General features: G+C 47.8%; 9 protein-coding genes across 9 annotated transcripts; 7 read left to right on the forward strand and 2 right to left on the reverse strand.

Annotated features, from left to right (window-relative positions):
• Positions 1-800: 800 nt before the first annotated feature.
• On the reverse strand, positions 801-2,701 carry AtWU_07717 (L-glutamate gamma-semialdehyde dehydrogenase; the record flags this gene model as incomplete). The annotated part of the gene is made up of 4 exons (XM_035502826.1): positions 801-973; positions 1,029-1,975; positions 2,027-2,499; positions 2,561-2,701. 4 exons carry the CDS (start codon positions 2,699-2,701, stop codon positions 801-803), a joined length of 1,734 nt encoding a protein of 577 aa, XP_035358719.1.
• An 810-nt stretch (positions 2,702-3,511) lies between these two features.
• Positions 3,512-4,411, forward strand: AtWU_07718 (amino acid transporter; the record flags this gene model as incomplete). Its single annotated transcript, XM_035502827.1, has 3 exons — positions 3,512-3,651; positions 3,704-4,234; positions 4,276-4,411. 3 exons carry the CDS (start codon positions 3,512-3,514, stop codon positions 4,409-4,411), a joined length of 807 nt encoding a protein of 268 aa, XP_035358720.1.
• Positions 4,412-5,439: 1,028 nt separating this feature from the next.
• Positions 5,440-7,320, forward strand: AtWU_07719 (amino acid transporter; the record flags this gene model as incomplete). The annotated part of the gene is made up of 10 exons (XM_035502828.1): positions 5,440-5,609; positions 5,680-5,693; positions 5,757-5,829; positions 5,876-6,207; positions 6,271-6,414; positions 6,475-6,689; positions 6,740-6,937; positions 6,988-7,015; positions 7,069-7,184; positions 7,234-7,320. 10 exons carry the CDS (start codon positions 5,440-5,442, stop codon positions 7,318-7,320), a joined length of 1,377 nt encoding a protein of 458 aa, XP_035358721.1.
• Positions 7,321-8,282: 962 nt separating this feature from the next.
• On the reverse strand, positions 8,283-8,906 carry AtWU_07720 (phosphotransferase enzyme family protein; the record flags this gene model as incomplete). Its single annotated transcript, XM_035502829.1, has 1 exon — positions 8,283-8,906. The coding sequence occupies one exon, from the start codon at positions 8,904-8,906 to the stop codon at positions 8,283-8,285; it is 624 nt and encodes a 207-aa protein (XP_035358722.1).
• A 428-nt stretch (positions 8,907-9,334) lies between these two features.
• AtWU_07721 (1-pyrroline-5-carboxylate dehydrogenase) lies at positions 9,335-14,519 on the forward strand (the record flags this gene model as incomplete). The annotated part of the gene is made up of 9 exons (XM_035502830.1): positions 9,335-9,779; positions 9,845-9,882; positions 9,948-10,161; positions 10,230-10,346; positions 10,402-10,485; positions 10,538-10,708; positions 10,760-10,784; positions 10,848-11,420; positions 11,477-14,519. 9 exons carry the CDS (start codon positions 9,335-9,337, stop codon positions 14,517-14,519), a joined length of 4,710 nt encoding a protein of 1,569 aa, XP_035358723.1.
• Positions 14,520-16,589: 2,070 nt separating this feature from the next.
• AtWU_07722 (terpenoid synthase) lies at positions 16,590-17,944 on the forward strand (the record flags this gene model as incomplete). Its single annotated transcript, XM_035502831.1, has 4 exons — positions 16,590-17,031; positions 17,085-17,137; positions 17,194-17,453; positions 17,524-17,944. 4 exons carry the CDS (start codon positions 16,590-16,592, stop codon positions 17,942-17,944), a joined length of 1,176 nt encoding a protein of 391 aa, XP_035358724.1.
• Positions 17,945-18,854: 910 nt separating this feature from the next.
• Positions 18,855-20,921, forward strand: AtWU_07723 (glutathione synthetase ATP-binding domain-like protein; the record flags this gene model as incomplete). The annotated part of the gene is made up of 2 exons (XM_035502832.1): positions 18,855-18,900; positions 18,964-20,921. The coding sequence occupies 2 exons, from the start codon at positions 18,855-18,857 to the stop codon at positions 20,919-20,921; spliced, it is 2,004 nt and encodes a 667-aa protein (XP_035358725.1).
• Positions 20,922-21,345: 424 nt separating this feature from the next.
• Positions 21,346-22,365, forward strand: AtWU_07724 (phosphotransferase family protein; the record flags this gene model as incomplete). The annotated part of the gene is made up of 1 exon (XM_035502833.1): positions 21,346-22,365. One exon carries the CDS (start codon positions 21,346-21,348, stop codon positions 22,363-22,365), a length of 1,020 nt encoding a protein of 339 aa, XP_035358726.1.
• Positions 22,366-22,413: 48 nt separating this feature from the next.
• Positions 22,414-22,722, forward strand: AtWU_07725 (phosphotransferase enzyme family protein-like protein; the record flags this gene model as incomplete). The annotated part of the gene is made up of 1 exon (XM_035502834.1): positions 22,414-22,722. One exon carries the CDS (start codon positions 22,414-22,416, stop codon positions 22,720-22,722), a length of 309 nt encoding a protein of 102 aa, XP_035358727.1.
• Between the last annotated feature and the right edge of the window lie 342 nt (positions 22,723-23,064).

Below are 23,064 nucleotides of genomic sequence, written 5' to 3' on the forward strand. Positions count from 1 at the left end.
CCCGCTGTACCTCCACCAGAATTGGAGTGCACATACCAGAAACGCGCAGCGATAGTGTAACGTGCAGCTTATCAGAGTGGCTCGAGCGTCTGGTGCATCTGGAATTGTGGGTTAGCGCAAGCGATACATACCGGATACACTATCTTACTGTTCATGTGGGGATTGTCATCTTGGAGAAGAACGGGGGCGTTGGAGGCGTTAGCGTGAACGATGATCGCCGGTTAGTGTATGCGAGGGTCTGGAGATAGGCGGTGACGCTAGTACATAGCTGTATCGGCTGGATAATGGGGATCTGGCCTCCAGAGATAATCAGTCGGTGGGTCTTGCATGAGGGGATACATGGCGATAGCCGATAGGAGGTGCGGGGGCTTCGTTGCAGCTGGAGAAGTCAATGTTAGGTTTTGTCGTGAGAAGGGACAAGGAAGGATTTACACATCCTGGCATTAAGACATGTTTTAGGTAACGGTGAGAGTAGTAGTAACAGATCGCCTTCGCGCAAGAGAATGCAGTGGCTCGAGATTTGCTGAAATGATGGTCATGGACGAGCTCGATGCCTGTGTCATTGAAGTGGAGGTGAAGGTGAAATTGTAGAGTGAACAAGCTGTCTCGGATTAGACGGTCACCTGATTCGACAGGGTAGTCTCTATACTAATGTCTACAATTGGAACTAGATAGTATTAAGATGATATCTACTCATGGGAAGAACAGTATAAGTTGAATCGTTATCATTGTGAATTCTATTTTTACACACTCTCACCTCCGATTTCATGTCTCATGGCGCCTATATAATATTCAAACCATTACTCGTTGCTGGGGTACCGGAAGCCGTTCAAGGGGAAGAATTCCTCCTTGATCGTTCTAGGGCTGGCGAATCTCATGAGGACATTGGCACTGCCAGCCTTGTCGTTGGTTCCACTAGAGCGACTGCCACCGAATGACTGTTGTCCGATCAGAGCAGCAGTAGTCTTGCAGTCTGTTGCGTAATTCGTTAGTAGTGAAATCTAGAGAGTAATAAAATGATCACTTACTGATGTAGAAGTTTCCAGCAGAGTACCGCAAGGTATCCTCAGCCTCGCGAATGGCACGCCGATCGCCTGCGAATACAGCTCCAGTCAGAGCGAATCCACCGCCACTCTGGTCGACTGTCTTCAGAACCGAAGACCACTCGGCATCAGGGTAGACATAGACTGCGAGCACTGGACCGAAGATTTCCTTGTCGAACAGCTCATGGTTGGGATCCTTGGCCCGGTACACAGTAGGGTGCACGTAGTATCCCTTCGAGCCGTCGTAGGTACCACCGGCAATCAACTCCAAGGATGGATCCTTGTTGCTGGCATCGATGACCGACTTGATCTTCTCGAAAGATGCTTTGTGGATGACAGGGCCCATGAAAGCTCCCATGTCCTCGGGAGAACCAATCGTGATCTCGTTGATCTCGGACTTCAACTTCTCCAAGAACTCCTGTGCCCGAGACTCAGGCAGGTACAGTCGGGACGTGGCCGAGCACTTTTGTCCCTGGTACTCGAAAGCACCACGAAGAGTGTGGTAGACAGCACTCTGAATATCGGCAGTGGGATGGACCAGGTGGAAGTTCTTGCCACTGGTCTCGCCAACCAGACGAGGGTAGTCCCGGTAAACCTTCTTGCCAATGTTTTCGCCGACCTGAGCGTACAGAGAACGGAAGACGTCCGATGAACCGGTAAAGTTGAGACCACCAAATTCCCTGCGTCCGAGCACTGTCTGTGTAATCTCTTGCGCATCACCTGTAACGAACTGGATAACATTGGGAGGCAGGCCAGCTTCCAGGAGGATCTTGTAGACGAGCTCACTTGCGTACACGTTCGAATCGGAGGGCTTCCAAACGACGACATTGCCCATAAGAGCCGGACCGCTAATTAGGTTTCCGCCAATAGCAGTAAAGTTGAAAGGCGACACGGCGTAAACGAATCCTTCCAAGGGTCTGTAGTCCACACGGCTAGACAACAGTTAATATCTGAGCGTCCCAAGTTCCAAGCTTTGCACTTACGTCCACATTCCCTCAGTACCGCGGTCGGGCTGCTTCTCCAGCAGCTCAGCAGCATAGTTGCAGTTCAGACGGAAGAAGTCGGCCAACTCTGCAGCTGCATCAATCTCACCCTGCCAGATGTTTTTGCCTTGTCCCAGCATCGTGGCAGCGATGAGTTCGTATCGGTACTTGCCGGCGACAAGCTCGGCAGCCTTGAGGAAAATGGCAGCCCGATCGACAAAGGGAGTGTTCTGCCACGCTTCCTTTGCCTCCAATGCTGCATCAATTGCCGCATTTACTTGTGCAGCATTCACGCTAGGGTAGTTGGTAAAGGTAGTGGCATGTTCGGCGGGCAGAGGCTGTTGCAATGTGTTTGAGATCGAGAGCGCTTTGCCTCCGACGTATGCCTGACTCTTGAGCGGCAGTTGTGACTTCATCTGCTTTAGCACCTTTTCGACCTCTGCCCTTTCGGGAGATCCCCTGGTGTAGTCCAGCTATCACGGAGAGTATTAGTATATGTGTGATATGAGAGTGCGTAGGAAGCCATCAACTCACGTTGGGCTCATTTCTAGCAGCTGGTAGACGAAAAGGTACGGTCGCAACACCACGAGCTCGAAGAACTGGAGCTCTAGCGGCACGGCGTCCTAGGGAGCGCACGCTGGGTGTAGGTTGAGACAAGGGTAGTTTGAAGGCCATTATGATAGTGTCTGGTAGCAGAGGCCGTAAAGTAAAAACTGAGCATAGACCTGGAAGAGACGAACATGGTGAACATCATTCTTATGTATGATGCTGGCCATGGTACTGGCCATGGTGCTTGAGGAGTCAACTGCTTGGCAGACCGATGTTCGGCGCTGTTGCAGCTGGAAGTGAGGAGAGTGAGGAGTAAGATCCACCGATTTGGAGTCCATCCAGCTGGCGGGTAAACTAGCCCGGCACTTGGACCTTCCCGGCTAAGTATAGTGGCGGGTACACTAGCCTTCCGCTGGAGATCCCCCTAATGCGGCATGAAACCGTTCCTTTGGTCTACCTCTTGTTAACGCCATCTTACTTCAATCCCGCATGTCAGCCACATCTTGGTTTGCCTATCGCATTTAGATAAGCTAGGGCGTTAGCTATCTTATCCATGCAGCTTTACCGATAGGCTTTCTCACCGGTTAGAGCGAATAGATTCACGCTCATGTGAGGGGTGCCCGACTGCCCCTCCTTTCGTACACAGCATGCCTGGGGAAGAGCATTATCGGGCTCTAGGCCTGTCAGGTCAATGTGTTGCTTGTCGTAGCTCTAGCTTACAAGTCTGGTGAATACTGTCCGCAACAGCCCTAGACCCGAAGGCCCTCCCCGATGCATCTCCACGAGGTATGAAAGCTCTTCCAAAATTCAGCACAGAACTGGGCATCCCCTAGAATGAAGCCAATTGGAGACTGGTACCCCTGCTGTTGAGCCGATTGTATCTATTTAATTGAAGGCCCCTCTTTCAGGGTGTATTTGAGTACCTGGAACTCCGGAATGTCGCCTGAACGTGTCACCACAGAGCTATTGCACTCTCGTGGCTGGGATAATGACTGGCTCAGGCAGTTAGCCGGCGATATAGTCGCAGGATCACTGTCTGCAACGATTATCGCCCCCATCACAACAGTTATCGACCGGTATGTATCTTGAAGACGAACCGGAATCCATGTGCTGATATGTCGAGTTCAGGAGCGTCGTGGAGAGGCTCTCCTCAAATAGATCCATCCTGCATACACTTCGCACACATGCCATTTGCTCCATCCTCCAACCGAAAAAGTTTTACTTTTCCCGACCTTTCTTCATCGCTTGGTCTCTCTACGCCGCAACCTACGCTACCGCAAATGCCACCGATACAAGCCTCGACCAGCTTTCCAGAATAAGAGAGAAATCAACAAGCGCGAGTCTCGTCGCAACGTTCAGCTTCCTCCCAACATACGTCGTCAATGTGTCTCTGGGAATCCTAAAGGATATCAGGTTCTCTCAGTTTTACGGACACCCAGACGGTCGTCTCAAGCAGCCAACTCCCATCCCAAGACTCGCGTACATGGCATTTCTTTTCCGCGACAGCATCACTATATCCAGCTCTTTCACGCTGGCTCCTCAGGTGGCCTCGTTAGTTCCAGATTGGATCACTGCAGACCCGCATACCAAGAGAACTGTGACCCAGCTCGCTCTTCCCGCCTTGGTGCAATATGTGAATACGCCATTCCATATGATCGCGTTAGATGTTATTGCTCGTCCACAAATGGCCACGATAGCAGAAAGATCCGTTACGATACGGAGAGGCTATATGCAATCATCATCGCTGAGGGCAGCAAGGGTTCTACCGGCGTTCGGAGTGGGGTGTATAATCAATACGGATTTGAGGGCATCTTTGCACAGAAGATGGATGGTTAGATAGGGCAAATACCAGTGCGGGGCGCAGCAAACGAGAATAACTTATCTCTCTACTTGATTGTCTTGACTATCATTTTTGCGGGCACGTATCAGGACCGCGGCAGTAGCCGGACAGTTCCTAAGTATTTGGGCCCGTTACGAGGATCAGCAAAGCGAGTAGCCGAGTGCAAATGAAGATGCCAGATACGGCTGCACTAACCCCTGGCTCCCGGGAGGGGTAACTCGTAGCGCGCAGGTATGGATGTTATTGCTTTTGTGTATGGTAAGGACGGGTATCGGCTGTTGGCTCCATGCAGCAACCCGCTATCTCTCCAGCGCATACACTAACCTCACCTGCAAGGTTTCACTAACGCCCTGAATAGCTTAATCTCCATCCCTTGGCCACGCTTCTGTGCACTCCTGCTCCACATCTGCAGTTGAGCGAGCCGCTCACAACAGGCGAAAGAAGAGATAAGTGCCCAGGCGCTATCGAAGCGAATACTGATTAGCCAACGATTACTCGACCCGAACTATCATATCTCATTGACATGTTTTCCCCAGACGCTAATCAACTATGCTTATCCCCGCATCGCTGAGCCTTTCCCGTTCCGCCACTCTATCCAATCAGGCTATGGATCGGCCATATCTATCCATGAGCTTCCGCTGTGGAAAAGAACAGCCACCGGAATTCACTATCAGCACCCAGCAGGTAGCCTTTGAGGGTCAGAAGGCCCAAATACACGTATAGGAAATACGTCATGCTAGCGGAGATAAACCGATGCCTCGCAAATGGTCCTTGTGCATTGGCTGACTGCAACCGTCAGGTCGACATGATCATGGATGCCTCAGGCAGATGGCATATCGGCCTCTCACTGGGTCAATACCGTGGCCAGGTGCAAGCCAACTTGGCTCAAATAGGCCAGATGTTCTCGAGTCTCACCTGCAAATCTCACCACTTCTTGTGCTGAGCCTACTGTCCTCACTTCCTCTTTATACTTTCATATAGAATACCCATCTATTAGTCCTACCACTTGGTCATCTTGGGAAGAATGAGTGCTTCGATAGGACCCAGAGACCTGGCAGAGATTCATGACACTCCTGCGTATGACTACGGACAGGATGTGGAGAAGAAGCATCTGGATGATACATCCCCTGAAGAGGAAGATCCATTTGGAAATGAAGAGTTCGCAGAGGTGAAATACCGGACGATGGGTTGGTGGTAAGTCCTATATCCCCTACCCCTAAACTACGCCTTGGCCGTGTATCTGACACTTCTTCGCAACATGCAGGAAAACAGGGATACGTGAGCCTCAACCTTATTGCAGTCACCGAAAAGACATAGACCCCTAACTCTTATTGTCTACAGTCATGGTCGCAGAGAATGTTTCTATTGGAATTTTATCCCTTCCATCCGCCTTTGCAACGCTGGGATTTGTCCCGTAAGTGACTTGCTACACTGGTAGACGAAAGCTAAGCCTAATCTAGGGCTCTGATCATACTAATTGGAATATCTGCTATATCATGGTACACGGCCTACATTCTTTGTCAGTTCAAGTTACGATACCCCCAGGTCCATAGCATGGGAGATGCGGGTGAAATCATAATGGGGCGATTCGGACGTGAACTGCTTGGTATCGGCCAGCTACTATTCCTTATATTCGTTATGGCCAGTCACGTCTTGACCTTCACGGTTCTCATGAATACGATTACCGAGCATGGTACCTGCACAATCGTGTTTGGTGTCATTGCACTGGTTGTCAGTTGCGTTGGTGCCTTACCACGTACCATGGACAAAGTATATTGGATGTCGATTGCATGTAAGCACCTTCCCATCTTCCACACTTCACTTTAATCGTGATGCTAATTTAATTTCTGTATAGCATTTCTCAGCATTGTAGCGGCAACTATGGCCACTATGATAGCGGTCGGCGTAGAGTACAAAGGCCACATCCCTCTTGCTGCGACTACCCATCTCAGCTTCAACGAAGAATTTCTGGCAGTCAGCAATTTGTTCTTTGCTTATGGTATAGCCCCAGCTAATCATGATTCGTGAGCAATACAACTAACTTCACGACCATCAACAGTCGGCCATGCGTCGTTCTTCGGATTCATCTCAGAGATGGACAAACCTCGAGAGTTCACCAAGTCCATATCGGTACTCCAAGTCATTGATACCTCGCTATACATAGCTAGCGCAGTGGTTATATACCGCTACGTTGGTGTGGATGTTCAATCTCCTGCATTAGGCTCTGCGGGGCCCCTAGGAAAGAAAATCGCCTACGGACTGGCTATTCCGACTGTATGTTACTTACTGTATCTTCTGGAACGACTACTGATTCATGTCCTCAGGTCCTCATTGCTGGAATTGTCAATGGCCATGTAGCCAGCAAATACGTGTACGTGCGTGTTTTCCGCGGCACAAACCACATGCATGAACGGACATTGCTCTCCATCGGTTCATGGGTCGCTATTGGATTGATCTCCTGGGTAGTTGCCTGGGTCATCGCAGAGTCAATCCCAGTCTTCAACAACCTTTTGAGTCTAATTGTACGTGGCCATCTCCTGCTACAGAACATGTATGCTAACATCGACGATAGACTGCGCTTTTTGGCTGTTGGTTCGCTTGTGAGTTTCAAATATTCTAAGATGCTATGGAATATACTAACCACATCTTATAGATGGATTCCCTGCTATCTTCTGGTTCACCCTGAACAAGGGCCAGTGGTTCGCATCAACTAAGAAAATATTTCTTACCGTGTCTAACACGTTCATTCTGGCCATGGCAATCACGCTTGTATGTATCCCTTTGTCCCAGAGGATCTTGCCGCTAATGTCTTTTACAGTGCGGTCTCGGATTATACGTTTCGGGAGATGCGATCAGCAAGGACAGTGGCAGTGGTGTCTGGACGTGTGCTAACAATGCTGTTTGAGTGACCTATCCTCAACTATAGCTGATCATCTTTCATGTTACTTCGAGTCGTTCAGCGATATACTTCTCTTGTTATGATGATGGCTTTGATGATCAGTTAGTTCTTCTCGATTGTATCATGATGATTTGAGCACGTGTTTTCTGTATCAAGCAATAAACGTATGTTCTCTAGCGAATGTAAACAAATCAGTTCGGTATCTACAATAGAAAGAAGGAATACAGGAGAAGTGCATAAGCATCTCCGTCATTCTTGATCATCCCCTCCCGATGTAGCAGTTTCGATGTATCACTAGTATGCCCATTCACTGGACCTTCCAGCGTATATACTGACAGTTGCACTACTTATTTGATAGTGCAGGACTGTTCTAGTCTCTCCCCTCAATACCGAAGTACTACTCACACAATAGAGTCTAATCAGAAGTACCCTGATAACTAGTTTCTATACATAACATTAAGTTACTAATATTCTTCATCATTATATATTGATATATATCTTAGACTGTAATATGTCACAACATTGATATTTGATCAACATTCCTTGTAAGCCCCTTCCGTTTCTAGGAAAACTCATTCAACTGAACACACTTGCCAGCCTCTTATTCTGGGCCGAGGAAAAGTTTCTGGAATGGTGGTGACACAATCGATCCTATGGCCATCGGTTTCATATCACCTTATCTAGATAAAAAATAACTCCAGAATGGTAACTCACCAGCCTAACTCCCTATCAATCAATTGCATAATAGCAACCTCAGCAGGCCACACTTCCACAAAGTCCTGAACTCGCCATGACCAGTCTTCATCCCACTCAAAAATGAAGGGGTGCGATGCACAAAAAGAAATCAGGAAACCAGCCAGCATTCTCCCAATCGACCAGTACGACGTCAAACGAACGCTCACCCTGCTCGTTTGAGCAACTTGTGTCCTCCACAATCATGATATTCTTCTGCTGAACATCTCCATGCGTCAATGTAGGCGGTGACCCTGAAGAACGCGAGCGAGGTATTTCTCGTAAAAGCGAGCCTTGTAATCCGGATGATTATTGCGTTCGACTAAGGCCCTATAATTACCCACCAGGCCCGCGACGAAGGCAGGTTCACCAGTGAAAGGCCCTAGAAACTTCTGATCGCCGTGCTGGCTGTAAAATAGGTAGTGATGTACGCCGCCGCCGTCCAAGCCACCGTAAAAGTCGGGCCATGGGCACTCGGCGTTTCGTATGGTGTTGAATATTAATTGAAGTTTTGCTATAATGCCATCCTTCTCGGATGGGGTTAATGTTGGCCAGATGGCATTCAGCTGCACGCCGGGGATGCGTTGCATGACTAGGAAAAGTTGTTTGCCCTCATAGTACATCGCGTACAGTCGAGGGGCTGGAACTTCGGGGACATGGCGTTCAAGATAAATCAACGCCTGGCCTTCACAGGTATTGATACAACCTCCGTATTTCACGACAATATTGTCGTTGATTGTCACGACCTTGGACGCCGTGGTCTCCCAGAGAACATTGGTGCAAGCGCGAATTTCATCTGTTGTAGGTAGTGGAGACAGAGACTGGGAGTTCTGGAAGGGAAGGTCCACTGGTTTCCACATTGTGGTGAAAGCAGAGATTCGCGGAAGTATTCTTGAGATATGGATGGTCGCCTAGGTGGAAAGGGATCGAATGAGCGGTTGAACGCAGAATAGCTAGAAGTTCACACTTCGAACTGTAATCTTTCTTCCTAGACCAGTAACAAAACCCCCTTAGATGATGATAGATCTCAGCAGAAAGGATAGAGTTGTACCTACTGTTAGACACTTGTTTTGTGATACTGGAGCCTCGCAGTTCTGTGGAATCGGGCTGTGCTGAGGCTACATTAGTCTCCTGCAAGGTGACGTATACAGCGGCTGTAGATGCCCGAGAAACCGCGTGGAAGAGGGGATTCTTTTCAGCTCACAGCATTGAACTCTTGATTCTCACCTCCCTACTCAACTCTTCGAAAGTTGTTCACGGACATAGTTAAATTTCCCTTCATCAAAGAATGCTGACGAAGCTACGTGCGAAGCTCTGCTGTTCCCAGGCTGATGGTGACTCTGAGGAGGCCAAACCTGCCATTCCCCATGCGAAGCGCTCGAATGATGGAGGAAACACCACACCTGCCAAAAGAAGCGGTTCTGGGGCCGCTAGCATCCCGCCGGATCACGCCGCTGCCTCACCTAAGGATCTCTGGCAAGTAGCATTCGACAGTCTGGACCCGAAACATAAACACTGGTTACCTGAAGAGAAGACTCCAATAAAAATAATTCGTGAAGTCATCGGCGAGACAAAAAGTAAATACACCGAGTATAAGAAGAAAGAGTTGACAATCCGAAGGCATAATGGGGGTGAGATCAAAGTCCGCGAAATTGCCCAGAATATCCTGGCGTCCGCATTGAATGCGCAGCAGATAATCACTGCGGTTGCGAGCTTCGACCCAAGTGGACATGGTAGGGTTCTCTAAGTCACCAATCTATCTATGTGGTATCTGGGAGATGCTGAGATCCAATCACAGCGTCAAGCGCCTGGACGATAGTTTCGCTAGGGTTGACGGTGGGCAACTTCCTGAAGACTGTTCCGTTGGCAACCGGTTACAAGATATCTAACTCGCTCAGTAGATGGTCCAGAGAGATATTGCACGCAGGGATGTAATCTTAGAAGCCTCCGAATACTTGGCGGAACAGCTAGCATATTTTACTGTGCTAGATAGCAACCGCCGATACACAGAGGCCTACGTGGACAGGCAGCTAGATAGTGCTCTTGTGGGAGTCTATACAGCAATACTCGAATATACGGCGGAGGTGAGAGAAAAATATAATGAAAGCGCCTTTGGTAGGTTTGAGTATTCGGTCAAGTTCGCGGAATGCTATAGCGCATATGGTTAACATGCATATTTGCAGCTCGCATAGGAAGCACACTCATCCCCCTTACCGAACAGCCACTGCAAAAGCTTCGAACAGCTGTGGAAAATAAAACCATAATGGCTGAAAAATGGGCTACTATCACCGACCGCTCATGTGAGTTTATCATCTTCAATCCTATCCGTATCTTCAAAATGCTCAATCGTGTTAGATCTGAGGGGACAGGCTGCGGACATCCTTGCGGCTATCGACAAGACGATCGAGGAGCTCCAAAAAGTTCATTCCACTGTACTAAGTGAGCTCTCTCAATGATCCCAACTCAAATGCTCAAATTCTGATTTAAACAGGCGTTGAGGATAAAGGAATACTTGAATGGCTATCTCAGTACGACTTTTCCAAAGCACAGAATGACAATCAGTATCACAGATCACCAGGGACAGGTGATTGGCTTTTGAAGTCAAAAGAATATGTGAGGTGGAAGGACTGCCCAGGTAGTATATTATGGTTACATGGAGTGGGTAAGTTCTCTAGAGCTGTTTAGATGGAAGATAAACTGACCCATAAAAAAGCGGGCTGTGGTAAATCAGTCATGTGGTATAAAAGACCTCCTAAAAACGTGTACTATCGAACCTCGGGCTGACATTTGATTACATATAGCTCGACAATCATCGAAGACATCCAGCAAATCTGTATAGATGGTTCGAACACGCGGTTCGCTTACTGGTATTTCCAATTCAATGATCCGTCATCACAAAGAATTGAGAATATGCTCAGGACGATCATCCGTCAGCTTCATTCAACTCCACTCGACGGGCCTATCCGGAATCTTTGGAGCGACTATGGTACCAAAGGAAGCAATCCAAGCAATACAAGGCTTCAGGAGACTCTTGAAATATTGCTTGCTGCCAACAAAGGGAAAAATTTCCTTATTTTAGATGCGCTGGACGAGTGCCCCGAGGCAGTCAATCGCAAGGAAAGGAGTCTTCTGTTGCCACTGCTTACTGGACTTCAGAAGAAATACAGCGATAAAATCCATATCCTTGTGACTAGTCGACCAGAGCCAGATATAGTTGATCACCTCGTGGAATGTACAGCCTTAGACATCGAGGAAAATCAGGGGTCTGATATTTCGGCCTTCGTCAAGGACAGGGTTGAGGCTCTGGACGACAGGAGAGCTCCAAAGGAAGTGAAAGCACAGATAATTCAGGAACTACTACAAGATGAGAAAAGGTATGCTGCATCTCTCCAGCTAGTACTATTGCTAATATAGATACTCTTTTGCGCAGGCGATTTCGCTGGGCAGACCTTCAACTGAAGCGTCTCGAAGAATGTCGCAACAAGTCTCAAATCATAGAAGCATTGAGAACAATGCCACAAACGTTGCACGACATATATCTCTCTGTAATAGAAAGAATCAACACGAAACCCTCTGATATCATTTATGCCAAAACAATCCTCACCTGGCTCTGTTTCAGTGTCAGACCTCTCACCCTGACTGAAGTAGCAGCAGCAGCAAGTCTTGAGGTCCCAGAGGACGTGATCAAAATCTGCACGACTTCATTCGTCACATTTCGGCGCTCAGATGATGAGATCAGGCTGGCTCACTTCTCTGTGAAGGAATTTCTCGTTGACAACGAGTGTACAGGCCAATGGCACCAACTCTCCACCTTGAAAGGACACATCATGCTAGCCGATCAGAGCTTGAAAATCCTCCTGCAAATGACGAGTAGACTGTCTAAAGAGGAAGTGGGGAAGGAAGTACTGCTACGTTACGCTGCACGTTATTGGCAGGAGCACTTTAAAGCTTCCGCTGTTACTCCAAGCCCAGCACTAGAGAGTTTACAGGAGATGGTGAATCTGCTATTTCGTCAACCGACTGCCTACCGCAACTGGCGTTACATAACGACAGAATTTGTGGAGGGAGATGTACAGTCAACCCCTATTGGTATCGCATCCGGCTTAGGGCTCATTCAAACAGTGATTGGTTTACTAGAAGAAGGCGCGGACCCTTTAGAGTGCTTTGCATATGGATTGGAATGGGGTCTTGGCCAGGTACTAGAAAATGCGTTACTGATGGCTTCTGAAAATGGGCATCTGGACATACTGGATTTACTGCTGCACAAGGTGTGTGTGTCTATTAATCTAGCCGAGGGCATAGTGGAAGTTCTTCGATGCCATGGTTCTGAAAGCAAGAAGCTGGAAGATATATTTGACACATTCTCAGCTTCAGGTGCTATTCTCACTAGAACCGAAAACAAAGGACTTCAGATAGATGAACGCATTGTTGTTGCTGCGGCGAGGAACAGGGTTTGTGGCATGAAACTCATGACCATCCTCCTTGAACGGCTCGAAGGGACAGGAGTTGCACTTGTGCCTGTCACAGAGAACGTGTTGGAAACCGTGCTACGAAACAAGGGATGTGGTGACGATATTTTGGAGCTTCTTCTCCAAAGGCGCAATGATGATGTCAGAATCTATTCACGAATCAAGGAGATGCTGGAATTCCCGGACCATATGAACGTGCGCGCAATCGCAATACTTCTTGCGCAACGGCATGCAGAGATCGTGATAGATGAGCAGTTCGTTGCTAATCTTGCGAGATACGCGGGCGGCACTGAAATGGAAATAGTCTTAAGTATGTTGGACAACGATTCGATGCTGACCGAGAATGTTCTGGCGAGCGCTGTTCAAAACCGTAGCGGTGTCGATGTCTTGCGTCAGATTCTCCGCCATCGACGGCATTGGCCACCAGTTAGCGAGGATCTTCTGTGTGAAGCAGCGTGTAACAGAGATAGCAAAAAGCTGGAAGCCTTGCTAGATGATCGTGGTCTGGATTTTGCAATGAGCGAAAGAGTCATGCTGGAGATTGTACGCAACCGATTTTATGGAGCTGAAATGCTCGAAATGCTCCTGCGCAGGCAGCAAGCAGGATTTATCGTCACTCCCGCAAGACTGGACACGGCAGCCTCCAAAGCAAGGGGTAAACATGTTGTTGAATTACTTATGAACAACGGAGGCTTGAAAGTTCCAATCACTGAAGGCATGATGCTCAAAATTTCTTGTGATGACTTGCTGTGTTATTTGCTGGATCTTGAAGAAAGGTCCCAGATACATCCTCTTCCTATCACAAAAAAGTTCTTATTGCATGCTGTGAAAACCTTTAAGCCTGACACTCTGAAGGCCATCTTCCGCAGCAGACCAATGATCTACGTGAGCGAAGATATGTTTGTCGAATCATGCCGTGGCTATATGTCGACTTTAACGGTTTTGATGGAACAACCGCATAGCCAATTGCCAGTGACGAGAATGATCGAAGCATTGGAAAAAGATAATGGTCGAAAGCCTACAGATACACTTCAGCTCCTGTTGAATGAGAAGTCCTTTGAAGTTGACCATGGGATTATAGAAAGATTTGCACATAATGCCTCAGCTCTGGAACTCCTGCTGCAGACAACACCCCGTGTACCCATCACAGAGCAAGCCGCCATCCGAGCAGCTTCCGGTTGGGGCAGGGATGCATTATGTGTTCTGCTCAATGAGCGAATAGAATCTTTTCCAATCTTAGAAGAAGTCATGGCTGCTGTGGTAAGACCATTTCGTCCAGTTGTAAATTTGCGACGGATTTTGGCACATTATGGTCCACAGGTGCCAATCACAGAGAAGGTTCTAGTGGCAGCCTCGACCACATTAGAAGCTTTACAACTTCTGCTTCAAGCACTAGGGCCCGAGGCACCTCCTATGATAACCGAGGAAGTTGTTGTGATTGCCACTCATGCAGATTTGTCCGCATTACCGTGGTTGCTTGAGAAGTATGGTTTGGCTGTACCACTTACCGAAAGAGTCATGGTTTTTGCCGCTGCAAACGGCCTTAACGGGCTACAGTGGCTCCTCCGTGAATGGCCTGGCAATATAGACCTTAACCGCATTTGGAGAGCGATCTGGAAGTTTGATCGAGACTCATGCGATTTCTCTTATGGTCGTAATTGGCCCTCTTTGGTACACATTCAGAAGAATGCTGGTAACCATGTTGTTCAGTATTCTAAAGCAGTCGATCTCTCGGAGGATGTATTTATGGATGCCCTGGCTTCATCTGCTCTTGATGAAAAGATAAACAGATACAGTGGATTAATTCCTCTGATCCGTGTTTGCATCAAACATGACTTATCCGTTCCAGAAGCAGGAGGGCTAGTGAGGGCAGTGTTAGATAAGTGCGACTCTGATCTTATGGAAGCTATCCGTAAGCTTGTCGAGGGGTTTGAGGCGGATGGCAGCCTCCCTAAAGGGAGGTTCAAGGAAGTGCTATCATCATGCGTCTTGAAGAATCATTGAGCTGCTCCTGTTAAGCCATGATGCAGCCTAGGTTTCATTTCATCGGTTCTTCCTTTCCACCGTTTCCTCGCTTTGCCTCTTACCTAGGTTCCTGTCTGGCTAGACTTGGTGGATCCTCAAATTCAGGGCTCTACTGCCAAGATGACAAGCACTGGACTTGAGAGATGATCATTACGACGCTTATCTCAGAGAACAAATATATTCATGTTGCCAATTCAAATTATCTTATTGCATATGTTCCGCTTTTTGCATTGCTCGCATACATAGGTTGCACATAGTTATGGAGACGCCTGGAGCATATCAACCTCTATTCCCTGCATATTGATCAATATGCGTAGTCTCACATTTCAGGGCCCATATACCTATCGCGTGCAGTATAATTCATGCTAATAGCCAACATGCATAGGTGCATATAGATTTCCTAAATACATTCGACTAGCTACGGTAGTGGATCAAGACTGGTGGATTTGACTGATGCTTTGAGTGGCCAACAAGGTGGTGCGAATCTAGAAGCCACCTGTTTGGCCTAATTGAAGCACTATAAATGAGCTACGAGGTCAATGCGCAATACAAGCAGAGAGCGAAATCTCCAATGACGGAAAATTAAATAAAGAGGAATCTACCCAGCAATTTAAGGCTAGCTATGTTTGGAAGAGATCTTAGGTCGACGATCTGCATTCGCATGATATGAAGTAGAATCCCGGCACTTCACATGTATAGTTGCACTTCTAGGCCAAAGAAGCCTGGGCATTTCCTTTGAAATATTCTTCAGGTCCCCCGTCACCACCAATATAGGAAATGACTAGTTTAAAGCTAAAATGTCTGGATCCTACATCCATACGCCCACCATATCCTTCGGATATAGTGGAGGTGGCATGCTATCACTGCAGGCTATGATATAGGAGCAGAGAAACCGTAGGTTCATATAACACACCATACTCTAGCCGTTCCAGGGCTCCAAGAATGAGATCGAAGTGTTCGGCATCTTCGTTCGGAAGGCTATGGCCTTTCAAGATAGTTTCACGATCACCTTGCAACCCTCGGCCTTGCTCTCTTCCCACGGTCTCGTCCGCTACCACTACGCAACTTGCCACCACTCAGATAACAGTAGACCCCGTCCTCGAGTCGTGATGAATCAGGAACCTTATCTGAGTTGATCACTCGGGATTGAGGCTAGCGGGACATCTTTGAGTCTCCTAGTTGGGAAACCGGGCTACGTCACCTGGTCTGTAAGGACAGAAACATACTCACTCTCGACATCTTTTTTACGCCTCCTGCAGTAGCCTCCCAGCTTGCAACACACTCTAAATTCTTTAGCTGCCTGCGGGTATCTGGTGATAATCAAAATCTTTCGATCCGTGATTCAGTTACAATTCAGGAGTATTCACAGGAGGCAAGAGTATATACCTGCATCATATACTTTTAGAATTCCCTTAAACGCTTACTCGCTACCAGTTAGTAGGCGGCCTATTCCCTTCCACCCCTACTATTTACCACTTACTTGGTACTTAGTCCTGTCTACTAGTAGTCAATTCTATCTGTGATTACGGACGATGCCTTCACTCTGGTTCGTTGGACGTACTCTGCAATTTGGGTTAATCTTAGCGTTTGGCAGCTCTGGTGGAATCACTTACTCTCCAGTAAACTCTTGCTGGAAAACCCTCAACCTTACTTAGTATCTACTGCTCTCAAGTGCCGTCTACACTTAACCGGCTCTTTGAATGAGGACATTCTCCTACAGTATGCTGGCGCGGAGTGAGGAGGATCAATTTCGAGAAATGAAGCCGAAGCCACCTCGTGCTGGCCCCTTACTCTACCTTTTATGTTCAGATAACTTGAAATTGGTTCTGTCGATACTGTCCGTGTGCTTAACAATAGGAGCAAGGGATAACTGCGAGACACCCAAAGGAGCGAGGGAGAAATGTGTGAAGACATACATCTGAGAAGGCGCAACCCACCTTCCTCATCTATCCTCTTCGGAGCCATTTTGACACCACATCTCATACTTGCTCGCTGTTTCCCTTTATTCGTTAATTTGCAAAGCCAGTCCCTCTATTATCAAGTGAAGCCATGACAAACGATACAGTAACTTCGAGCACCCGGCCAATACTCTATTCATTTGACCCTACTGATCAATTCAACGGACCCCCAACCGGCAATTTCACGTTTTTGGCCGTGCAGAATGCTCCTGGCAGGCGTGATAACAGCAACATATTCGACCCCCGTTTATTAGGGGTGCCCTGGCCAACGTCCTTTCCTGTGTCGGTGCAAAGTAGGCATTGGAAAGAAGCAGAGAGAGCAGCCAAACAGCTGGCAGCAAATATCCTTTCTGTCCTACCCCAAGACCATGAACTGACCCAATTGGAAGGGCACTCTTCGTTGACCCAAATGAGCAAGTACGATGAACTCATTGAAACGGGAGTTACAGCCTCGATCAATATGTTCCCGGCTTCAAATCCCCGTCGCGCAGAGCTAATGGCAAAGGCAAATTTGCTAATCTTTATACATGACGGTATGTCCTGTTGATTCAAGTTGAGATTTTTTGGTCTAACATTTTCGCTGCAGATCGAGTTGAGGTTGGCCAAATAGAGGTGAAATTAGTTTCTAATATCACACGTGTCAGCTGTTAAGGTTGATCTGGAAGACGAACTAATAAGGAAATGCTTATTAAAAGGGTTCTTCCATCTTTGAAGAGGACCTTGCCGAGGTTCAGTTCAGTGACAAAGCCCTTGAAGAAGCGCAGATGTGGCAAAATAACCCTTTTCATCAGTTTGCTCTTGAGGTCGTGGATGAGGACCCTGCCAATGCAAAGGAGTTTCTAGGAGGGATGCTTAGATGGGCCCGACATACACGCAGGAACCCGCCCAAGCAGCAAACAGAGTTCGCATCATTTGCCGACTACATCAGGTATCGCATTGAGGACTTTGCAGTAGAGTAAGTCTTGGCCGTCTGCCCTATTGGAAATTGAGGGATAGGGGAACACGACTTGCTGACAATCACGCAGATGGGTTATAGCATCACTGAAAATCTCATGTGAAGTCACATTGTCCACTTCAGAAATGGAAGCGTTAGCCCCGGCTCGCCAACTGTATATGACACACATTTCACTGACAAACGACCTATATTCCTATTCGAAGGAAGTGCTGCAGATGAAGGATGGCGGTGCGCTAGTCAATGGGGTACACGTCTTGCAGTCCCTCTTAGGGGTGTGCCCAAATACCGCAAAAGTGATCCTACGAAACATTCTGTGGAGTATCGAAAATCAGCTGGATCAGATGTATGACGACTTTGAACAGTCCGGCAAGTTCAGTAAAGATCAGCTCCGACTCTTTCGAGGAATGGTTGAAAGTCTGGCAGGGAATACGTTCTATTCAGCCACTACCTATCGCTACGCGTGTGTGGTTCCTGGATCTGCTCTTGAATGATCATGGCTCAATTGTTGATTTTTCTTTCTTTTTCTTCCAACATTTTAAGGATCACTGGTTGGAACTTGGGCGGCCCTTCCGAGAACCGGTGGCACTCTCTGGAGGCTAATAATATATCTGCCGCCATGCTTTCGCTTATTGGTTCCTGCTCCTTATATATGCCTTATTGTTTCTACGGCACTCTTAATCTAGAAATTGTCATCTAGTTTCATCCCATAACACTAGTAGAAGACAGCATCCAATATAAGTTGTAGAACATATACTTGTCTCATTACATGCGTCTATTCGAACAGTTGAAAATACGACTTTAGATAATGAGCCTTGCATGGCTACCTACTCCTTTTATACATGACGTTCGACCACAAGTAATAGCAAAAGAGTATGAGTTCTGTCTGGGATTTAAATATACGGACTTCCTGCCATTGTATAATTGCTTGAAAAAGATATGTTTATTTACAAATGACTACCATCAAACTTCAAGTTATTGACCTAGGCTTTTCAGGTACTCATTCAAGCTGTAACCTCTTACTACTATGCTCAATACTAATAAAGACTAAATTTATGAAAGGTACAGAGTACAGAGTACAATGCCCACTAAAAGTATATCGCTATCAAGCACCTTCACAATACTTACATTCTACGACTATCTTTACACAACCAATAGTAATTGAGTAAGACCATACTGTATGCCGACTCCGACTCCGAATCCGAGCCTAACCTGAGCTTCACCCCATATTAGGCTGAAACCGCCTCACTCGATCGAGGAATTCTCCTGCATAAAATTGAGGAGTATTCCGACTTCTCATGCGGTATTTGAAGCCCTTGAAGGCCTACTGGCTCTCATCTACCGGACTCATCTTCTCCCCACACCCAAGTCTCGTCGAGACCCTATCTTGCCCGCTCTCTCAGAATGGCCTATACCTGTACCGTAGCTGTCACTACAGAGTGTAGTACCGGTAAGTTCGCCCAACTTGTGTTTTCTACACCGACCTGTCTCTAATCATGCACTGCTATATCAGATCATTTTAAATGTGATTGGAGTAAGGCCGACCCTGTTAAGGGTTTTGATGGTCAGAGACACGAGTCTCTCAACGTCGTGCTTTATCCTAGAAACACCTTGATTACCCGGACCGAAGGCATCAATGGTGTTGAGTCAGCAGTGTGCTATGACGATGAACAGAATGATGACAAAGAGCTCAATACTCCACGGAATCTGGCACCAGGAATCACCAGCTTCATCGTCGAGGTTATCAAGAAATGCAAGAAAGGCGTTGATGATACGTTCCCGGTCATTATGAAATTTGTCTTATCCCGGGAAGATGGCTATCTCGTGCGGTCTGATTTCTTACAGCAGCGCTTGGATGGGATGAAGCATGTTTCCTGGGTAGTAGGATTCTTGCGTCCATTACAAAAAGTCACAACTCCACGAGCACCGATAGCTGGAACGGCGCATGATCTGAGTGCACTCCTGTCTATAACCGTCGGTGCCATCCTACTTGACACTAGCTCTGTCACCGATCTCCACGACACGCTAGATAGTGTCGAAGAGGCATTATGCAACCGTATCTCATACCCATGGGTAGTCCCCACACCAATTGCCCGGAAACGCCTTGCCTGGGTGGAAGGGCGCAAAGACGCGGATGCCAGTCGACGCATGTACGAGGCGGCAGTAGCCTTGGGGATCACTCTAGTAATCATTGACAAGCCTGGCCACTGGCTGGAGGATGACCATGGGCCGTACGCCCATCTCCGAGAGGGATTCATTGCCACAAACATCGATGTGGATGAGGGGTTTGTGGATAGGATCGTCACGGCTGTCCGCAGCTACGACAAGCCCATTGATGGCATAATGACAGTGAGCGATAGTCGCTTAATCGGAGTGGCTCGGGCGTGTGAAATCCTTGGATATCCTACCTCCCCATCGTCGGCTTATGTGCTGGCCGGAGATAAGTATCAAACTCGCATGATGGAGCCAGACACGCACGGGGCTTTCCGGGTCTTTGGGACGGATGAACTGTCGAAAGTACTTCGGTCTACCGAGGTGGCGTATCCTCTCATCGTCAAGCCTTGCCTGGGATGGGGAAGTCAGGCTGTCACAAAAGTGTCCACGGAAGTTGAGTTATTTAAGGCTGTCGAGAAAGCTTGCGAGTGTCACGCATTAAGTCCGCAGCAGCGGAGTGACGCCGTTATTGAGCCATATATCGATGGCCCAGAAGTCGATGCCAACTTCGTATTGCTGAATGGCGAAGTGATCTTCTGCGAGATTAGTGATGACTTCCCGAGCCCAGGCGATAGGGACTCTCAGCAAAGCCATAACTTTGTTGAGACTATGGTTCATATCCCTTCCGCACTTCCATTGCATGAATTGAAGGCCATCCGGGATACCTTGCACCAGAGTATCCTTCGTCAGGGATTCTCAACCGGTACATTTCATTGCGAAGCGCGGTTGCAGTATTCGAGTCATGAGTTTCGAAAAGATGACAACGGGTTTGAGGACCTGTATCACCGCAGAGATACTGATTCAAGTAGTGGAAGGAGTGTGCGCGTGTACCTCCTCGAAATCAACGCTCGCCCAGCAGGGTATCTAGAGACTGTTGGCGTCAACTTGGTCTATGGGGTGGATTATTTCGCCCAGCAAATGCTCTTTTCCGTCAATGATGAGCTTCGATACAGGGCTTTATGCCACCCATTTTCTGATGGGCCTCGCTCCAACCTCTCGATACTAGTCCTCCAGGAAGACGTTTCTGGGATCATGAAAACCGAAGATGCTACTGCGGAGCTCCTGCGCCAGCACCCCGAATTGGAGCCACATGTGCCGCTGTACGCAACAATCAAGAAGAAGGGAGATAGACTGGTTGGGCCAAAGTCGAGTGAGGTTCATTTCATAGCGTGGCTGTTGGTCACAGCTAAAAAGAGGCGCGAGTGTCTGCGGTTGGTGCAAAAAATACGAAGCAATTTCCGCTATGAAGTTGAATAGCATCTCCTAGCCAATAGTGTCGGCTTCAATTTCTTGGTCAAGCGAAAAATCAGTCACATCTAGACCTCTAAGTCAGGCATATAGATACAAGCCCTCGCAGTATCTATCTCGTCTTGCTGTTCTCCGCTTGAGCAAGAAGTTCGCGTAGTATGCTGCCAGTGTCCTGTGCGTAATGGTGAGAGATTTGGGACGAATCACAAGCATATGCGGAGGACTCCAGGGACTGTCATTGCGGCTGCAGTTTTAGTCTAACCCTCAATGCATGTCCCCGTCGTCTTACACGGTTGCCTCACCTCCTTCAAATTCCTTCTCCATCCAACTTATCTTTCTTGTATCTTCCATATTCTATCCGACTGTACGCTCTGGCCTGACCAAACATCTGTCACTACCACCACGCGTATCTAGCCCGCATCCCACCCCTCCAATGCCTCAACAAAAGACATCCCCACTCAAGACCTACTTCGACGAGCTTGAAGAAACGAATGGTGATGATGAATGCAGGAAATGGTTAGACAGTCTTTTCGACGCACGAGCCGAACTAGCAACATTTGTCGCTACGCGCCGAGGAGGGGGAACCGGAACATATGTTGAATTTCTCAAAGGCTCCTTCAACTTCAGCTTCCGCTACACCTTCAGCGATGGACGACCGGACACCATTATTCGGTTCCCCAAGCCGGGACACACTGCTATAGCGTACCGAGATGAAAAGGTTACGAATGAAGTTCAATTCATGGAATACCTCCGCCAACACACCGATATCCCGATCCCCCGTATTCACAGCTGGGGCTTAACCGCCGATAGTCCACATAACCTTGGCCCATTCATCATCATGGACTATGTCACCGGAACCCTCCTATCAACCATCTTGAAACAGCCGGATGAAGAAGACTTGTACCTAAACCCGAAAATTGACAACACACTCTTAGACAACATCTACTATCAAATCGCCCGCTACCTACTCCAACTCTCCCACCTGACATTCCCCAAAATCGGAGCTATCTCGAAAGACAACACATCCAACACATGGCACGTCCCCAACCGGCCCCTAACATACAACATGAACGAGCTAGTCACTGTCTCCGGCTACCCTGTTGACAAATGGCCAAACGCGCCCTTTGACCGCTCCAGCGAATACCTCGCCTCCCTTGCAAACGAGCATCTGACCCATCTTCACACTCAGCGCAACATCGCCGATAATCCCGACATCGCTCAAGACCGATTCATCGCCCGCCATCGCTTCAAACAACTCATCACAAAGTACTACCCAACAGAAAACGAACCATTCATACTCTTCTGCGACGACATGCGACCTTCCAATATGCTCATAGACCCAGACACCCACCGCATCTCCGCCGTTCTGGACTTCGAATTCACCAACGCCATGCCGGCGGCGTTCAGCTATGATCCGCCCTGGTGGCTATTACTTTCTGGACCGGAAGTGTGACTTGAGCGTTGTGCATTGGACGAGTTTCTCGAACTGTATGAGCCCAGAATGGAACAGTTCTTGCGTGCTCTGGCGAGGGTGGAGCACGAGGTTGAGTACAAGCGGCCCGGTCATCTGGCCCTTTCTGCCAGGATGCGCGATTCGTGGAGTGCCGGTCGGTTTTGGTTCGATTATGCGGCGAGGAAGAGCTTTGATGTTGATGTTGTTTATTGGGATACTTTACATTCTGCTGGTACTGGTATTGAGGAGCTTGATGAGGAGGCAAGAGTGGAGCTGGAGTTATTTAAGAGGTTGAAGATGGAGCAGTTGAAGGCGTATAAGGAGGAGTGTTTGGTGAGGTTTTGTTCGGATATATAATGGACAGTCGGTGTCGGTTTCTGTTTTGGTGATTGTTATTTTGCTTATCATCAACCTTTCTGGTAGCTACATCATTATAGAAAGTGCGTGATCTGCCGTGACAGGACTTATCTATCATGAATCTTATTTGACTACTTCTCTACCAGCCTAAGTTAAGTATGCGCAGCAAGGCCCTGTCGAGGATACAAAGACATTTCTAAATTAGGTGGAGGATATGTCCAAGGTGATCATGATGCATCGCTGTTCTCATTCGTGTTCCCAGCCTGCGGGTATCAAATTCTAAAGATTTTGGAGCAAGACACTAAAAAAATATAACGCAGATATATGAACACAGAGAAGAAA

The sequence above is a fragment of the Aspergillus tubingensis genome, assembly GCF_013340325.1.
Source record: "Aspergillus tubingensis WU-2223L DNA, scaffold_8, whole genome shotgun sequence".
Classification (NCBI taxonomy): domain Eukaryota; kingdom Fungi; phylum Ascomycota; class Eurotiomycetes; order Eurotiales; family Aspergillaceae; genus Aspergillus; species Aspergillus tubingensis.